General features: G+C 38.7%; 1 protein-coding gene across 1 annotated transcript; it reads left to right on the top strand.

The window, feature by feature from the left end:
• Positions 1–5,355: 5,355 nt before the first annotated feature.
• On the top strand, positions 5,356–5,824 carry LOC147612500 (uncharacterized). The gene has a single exon (XM_086782805.1). The coding sequence runs from the start codon at positions 5,373–5,375 to the stop codon at positions 5,760–5,762; it is 390 nt and encodes a 129-aa protein (XP_086638931.1). The 5' UTR covers positions 5,356–5,372; the 3' UTR covers positions 5,763–5,824.
• The last annotated feature ends 715 nt before the right edge of the window (positions 5,825–6,539 follow it).

Raw genomic sequence — 6,539 nt, 5'->3', positions numbered from 1 at the left:
TACTTTCAATAATTTTAAACTCCTATTAATTTGCTACACTAGCTCACTCATGTGACCCTTAAACTAAGTTCTCATACAACATCCATTGTGGTCTAACATGCTTGAATTTATACACTTTATATCTTTTAAATTCCAGCATACTTTCACTCTACTTCCCTGTTTTGCAGACGGTCAACAACAACCCTCTCGAGCTTACCATACCATAGCTTCCGAGGACGGAATCTACATCAGGAAGGGGGGCATGTTAACCTATGACGGACAATCAGACGTACTACGTTTTACGTCATGTAATTAGTTTAACTATGCTGAGTCATGGGCCGGGCTTGTCGGCACCATATGTTAAGGATGAAGGGATTGGGTGATCGTCGATGAGAGGCGCACCTTGAATATTAGTAGGATAAGGGTTAGGATCGGCTGGCCATGTATGGGCGCCCAAGTGTGAACGGCCAAGTCACCTATAAGGGTCAAATGTAACCCTAAAATCCTCATTCTCATGTGTTGTGAATACAAGAGTGCTCTTGCCTTATCTCTTTGGTTTCCTTCTCCTGCATGTGTGTGAGAGAGAGAGAGAGAGTGAGAGAGCGATCGAGCACTGTGTAGCGGCACGGCGGCGGAGAGGCGGTAGAGCGGCGACGGCGGCTCCTTCTTCACGGCTGCGACGCGGGAATCCTTCAAGGCAGCGGTTGAGCGGTGAGTGACACACCCTTTGGCATTCTATTTGAGCTTCCTTCCCTGGTTGTATGCTTGCAGCCATTCGTGGCTCGCATACGATGTCCGGCAAGTCCCCAGCTACGACCTGTGCGGCAAAAGCGCACAAATAGGTCCAAGCTCACATACCTGATGATATGTCAATTTATGTGATATTAGAGAAATACGATGATGTGCTATCCTCTCATCTACATAAACAACATCGTGAATGCTATGAAGGGATGACATTATTGCCTCCAAGTCTGACATGATATGTAAAGTAGATGGTGTGTCTCTAGTACTCCTATGGTGGATAGCCATTTACTCACAGTCTATCTTTACAACAATAAGGTCCACAATAGAAGAGCGGCCCTCCTTACGTGACTTCATGCTAGACCCTAAGGCAAACACAAATGGGGTGGCCAATGTGAAAGGTCCAATGACTAGTACTAAGAAAATACTAATCTATCTAGCACTAATGAGACTCTAAAACACCACTGATGTTGGATTAAAAGCCCACTATTTGCGCTTCAGATCAAGAGAGAACACAAAGAAACAGACAATGAAACAGTGAAAACGATGTAAAGAATGAGCGATAAAAAAACTTATAGATTTTATAATCTTGATCGAGGTCACATGGCATAACTTTTAGGGTTTGCAAAAAGAACGGCCCCAATGTATGCGTGGTTTTAGGGATGGTAAAATGAACGGCTTAGACTTGTTGAGAGTATCTCGCGATCAAGGTACATGGATGGCTCTGATTAGAACCAAGTATCTCGAGATCTACATAAATTTACGACTAAGATAACATATCAGTATCTCGATCGAGATACATGAATTTCTGAGATCACATCTCAGTATCTCAATTGAGATATGTCAACGGTCGAGATCACATTTTCATATCTCATTCGAGATACATGGATAGTCGAGATAGCATCATTGTGCATGCTGATTATACATCCGAGTAGGCAGGTACTATGCATATGTCAATTAAGATTCCTTGTGGCATCAATGCGGATCCTAATGGTGTCACGGATTTAATTTTCTAGGAAGAGAGAGCCTTAAAGAAACTTTTCAAGCATTGATTTAATTCAAATACCACATGCTCAACATATTCAATAATTGAGAGAAAGCAAATAAAAATACTTAGCTCAAAAAGCACGACTCCAAGATTGGGTGCAATCATCTCCCCTCATGTATGTGGTCTATTCCCCACACATGAGTATTTACGAGATACTTTATTCCAAATTAGGCCATAGCCTCCAAAAATATAAAAAGGTATTTTTTTTGTAGGACTCTCTTATGCTCAAAATAGAGTGCCCATAAATTGAGGCTAGGGTTTAAAGCATATCATGCTTTACAAAATATTATTAAAGATCAAGTCTATGCTTTATAAACTAAGGATTTGCAAATAAATCAACATGTGCTCAAGCTAGTACATGTATATATAAAGCATGTTTACAAAAATAGTGTGCCAAGTAATAAATTTATGTAATTCTTCCTCAATCTTCGGAATCCTCTTCACCTATAAAATAACCAACAATAAATTGGTGAAACAAATATTCCATAAGTATACAAACCATAACCACACAGATGTTTGCTAGGCATAAGTAACCCGGGAATCACCCCTCCACAAAAACCAACTAAAACAAACATTGGAGGTCCCAAACATATGTCAATATCCACCAAACGTATTAGTATTTATATGTTTTGTGACATGGATCTAATTTTCTAGGAAGATAGAGTCTTAAAGAAACTTTGCAAGAATTGATTTAATTCAAATAACTCATCAAATACCACATGCTCAATATATTCAAAAATTGGGAGAAAGAATATAAAAATACTTAGCTCACAAAGCATGACTCCAAGATTGGGTGCAATCATCCCCCCTCATGTATGTGGCCTATTCCCCACACGAGTATTTATGAGATACTTTATTCCAAATTAGGCCATAGCCTCCAAAAATACAAAAAGGTATTTTTCTTGTATGACACTCTCTTATGCTCAAAATAGAGTGTCCATAAATTGAGGCTAGGGTTTAAAGCATATCACACTTTACAAAATATTATTAAAGATCAAGTCTATGCTTGATAAATTAAGGCTTTCCAAATAAATCAAAATGTGCACAAGCTAGTACATGTATATACAAAGCTTGTTTACAAAAATGGTGTGCCAAGTAATAAATTTGTGCAATTCCTCCTCAATCTTTGGAATCCTCTTCACCTTTAAAATCACCCAACAATAAATTGGTGAAACAAATATTCCATAAGTATACAAACCATAACCACACACATGTTTGCCAGGCGTAAGTAACCAAAGAATCACCCCTTCACACACAAACCAACTGAAACAAACCACACATGTTTGCCAGGTGTAAGTAACCAAAGAATCACCCCTTCACACACAAACCAACTGAAACAAACATTGGAGGCCCTAAACATAAGCCAATATCCACCAAACGTATTAATATTTATAATGGTATCACCCATGATATTAACAAAATTTGTCTTGACGCAAAGATAATCCAAGCATCCCGAAATTATCTAAGAGGGTAGAATAATATTTTTAAGAGGGCTTAAAATATATTCCCATAACAAGTGGCCTTCGTAATTCGATCGAGATATCTAGGTGGCGGGGATGTGTTTTAGTGACATGGACTGTGATCGAGATATGAGAGCTCTTTTGAGGTTGTTGGCGTGGTGGTTCTTGGTATCTCCATCGAGATGTTGGGCTATTGTCAAGCTATTTGTGATGTTCATATCTCAATCGAGATATCGTGCTAGTGAGTTTTGCTTCTTGCATATTGATGCCCTTTTTTCCTTAAGAGTGAAGGAAATGACTACCCTTGCCTTGCAATCACCCGGTAACTCCTGTTTGGACAACTTGAATGTTGTATCTTGGATAATTTTGGATTGTTTTGTGATGTGAGAAAACTTATCACTAGACTACATTTTGGCCATTGTATGTAGAATTATAAAGAATGAGTGTACAATACTACTTAATCTGAATGTGTTCTAGGCATGGATTGCTTTGTTCTCCATATGTGGTGCAACAAGGTAGATAAAATATCTCTTTAAATAAAAAATGTGTCTCCTTCACACACAAAAAAGCTTTAAAATATCCAAAATAATAATTTCTCAATTTCTAGTTTGAATTTTTATGACATCTTTTGTCCCTAAACAATCAAGGAGTTTTGCAACCGACATGCTACCAATCTCAACTTGCGACGGAGAGGTTGGATTAGGTGTATAGTGATATCCTCTATGTTATTAGGCTATAAAATGTATTTAGTCGTTTCTAAATATTTACCATGGAAAGCATTAGACAATTTATGTGAGACGCCCTAAAACGATTGAAAAGGTACTATGCAAGCTATGGGAGTCATAAATATTCAGAAGGTGAGAGAAAAAATATATGAATTGGAGAATATTCTTGCATCTCTTAGTGCACGTGCTTGCACACATGTGCTTATAATTATCATTTAGAAGTTACACTGGTGGCATGGTTTTGTTGCACCACAAGTTTTATATCTTTTTGTTGCCTTGTCTGTTCTTTTGTTTCTCTTTTGTTAGCATTGCCAGTATAAGCTCCTCGTTAAAAAAGGCTTTAAAATATCTAAAATACTAATTGCTCAACTTTGAGTTTATAGCATATTTTGTCCCTAAACGATAGAGCATTTATGTAGCAAACAATCAACGAATCTCAACTTGATATGGAGAGGTTGGATTGGGTGTATAGACTCAAATCCTCTATGCTACTACGCTATAAAATGTATTTAGCCCTTTCTAAATATTTACCATTGAAAGCACTAGGCAAGTTTATGTGAGACTAGCCCCATAAACAATTGAAAAGGTACAAGGCAACTACTTATGTTGAAGTCATAAATATTTAGAAGAGGTGAGAGAATCATCCTTTAGCTTTATGTCAAATATATTTTCTTCACACAACTAAAAATCCTTAAATAAAAGTCCTAAATCAATGATTGTTCGATTTCGAGTTTGAATAGATCTGTGGCTCAAATTTGAGTTGAAGAGATTGTTGCGGCTTTATGCCTAAATTACAATAAAATAGTTATGTACCAAACATTCTACACGCTCAACTTGAGATGGGAACTTTAGCGTAGGTGTATAGTCACATTTGTGATCCATGTTATTGAGTAGTAGTCCAATTATACTTTTGGAATATTTTGTCAATCAAGGTAGCAGACAAATGGGCCCTTCTAAATGTGTGAATGAGAGAGAGAGAGAGAGAAAAGGAAAATACATGTTGGGTCTGTTTGTTTGGAGGTGCATGCATACTATATTATCTATAGTATTAATATTCGAGTTTTAGAAAAGGTAGGAAACTAGAATGCAAAGAGTTGTTATTGATTTTGACTTAAATGTGTGATTAAGGCTCTTAAGAGATGGAAATTGCATGGTAAGGACAAAGCTTTCAGGTTCTTGGTCTTTGCTAGCGTGGGTTGACAAGGGCGCCGCCAAAAAGCCGGTGCTTGTTGACAATTTTTTATTTTTTTTATTTTTTGGGTTGCATGCACCCGTCTTTTCAGGGTATAGAATTCATGTGGGCACCTTAATGATAGAAATGTTCAGTGTGATTAAAGTTATCTTATATAAAGAGCACCGATTCCAGTAAGCGTTCATACCTCACTTCTTACCAAAATCACAGCCTTAGTAAATAATACCATGGGTCTCGGTAGCAATATGAAGAAGCCCTTCGTCATGATGGCCCTAGTGGGCGTAATCCTGTTGAGTTGCGGCTGCATGAAGGGCGCTGACGCCGACTGCACGGTGACGAACAACTCTGGGCAAGACATTATCATAGTTCCTGTGTCCGTGAGCGTGAGCATTACCATAACTGTTGCGGCGGGGGAGACGGTAGAGGTGCCCCCGAGCCAGCAGCAGTGCATGCTCAAGAATGCGGCGTCCGGACACGAGCTCGGGCCCGTGACCCTTCCAGACGACAACCTGGTGGTCATCGTGGACGCCGAGATCACCGGAGCCGTCGATGTCTACGTAGCGTCCCTTCTCTCCGGAATACTCCAGCTGGGCGCCAGCATCTGCGTCTCTCTCTAATTTGGGCTTCTAATGGTTACTGTTAGTAGCATGCCTAATTCACAGCTTTTTCTACACCACATATGTACTCCACCAAGGCCTTTCCTTTCTCCGGTCACACCCTTCCACTTCTTTACTTGGAAACAGAAGCACTCCAAATTACATTCACCATGTTGTTCATGGCTACAGTTGAGAACTTTGTTACAACATAACTCTATGGCATACTTCAATTTATGTGTAACCATGACTGTTTAGAGAGACAAGATTTCATAAATCTCAGTGTTAACGAGTTTTTTTATATAAATATTTTTGTAGAGAGTCACGAGGGTGCAGATTTTCTGAGAAAGTGAGGGGCTCCTAGAAATAGAATTTGACGACAGTCCCACCTACAAACTTTAGGCTTTATGACGCTCAATAGATTTCCCTAGTTTCGTACAGTTCCAGAAGTGTGTATGGCCCTTGGCCCTCATCCACCGACTTTTTACCTTCTCCCTTACTCGAGATTCCTACAGGCATCTTTTCACTTTGGCCTTTCAAGGCAAATCACATCTACAAAAATCCAACCGTTATAGATTTATAATTTTCCCTTAGATCCCAATCCAATCATCACCATATCCATGCAAATTGAGCATTTGAAATGGTGGGAGGATAAAATAGTACTTTTTTAACGATTCTATTTTTCAAATAATATAAACCTAAGCTAACTATTAAAGTTGCTACTCCATTACATAAATTCTCGTGCCTAATGTTGCATCTCGTAATGTCAGTGCCCTAATCAAGCATCATAATGTAAGTATG

Source organism: Cibotium barometz, chromosome 45 (assembly GCF_041138505.1).
Source record: "Cibotium barometz isolate CiBa-2024 chromosome 45, ASM4113850v1, whole genome shotgun sequence".
Lineage (NCBI taxonomy): Eukaryota > Viridiplantae > Streptophyta > Polypodiopsida > Cyatheales > Cibotiaceae > Cibotium > Cibotium barometz.
The sequence above is the reverse complement of the archived record's forward strand: the minus strand, read 5'-3'. Positions and strand labels throughout refer to the sequence as shown.

Bases quoted from the DNA above. Each gene is read 5' to 3' on its own strand.
- LOC147612500 (XM_086782805.1), top strand. From the start codon at position 5,373: ATGGGTCTCGGTAGCAATATGAAGAAGCCCTTCGTCATGATGGCCCTA.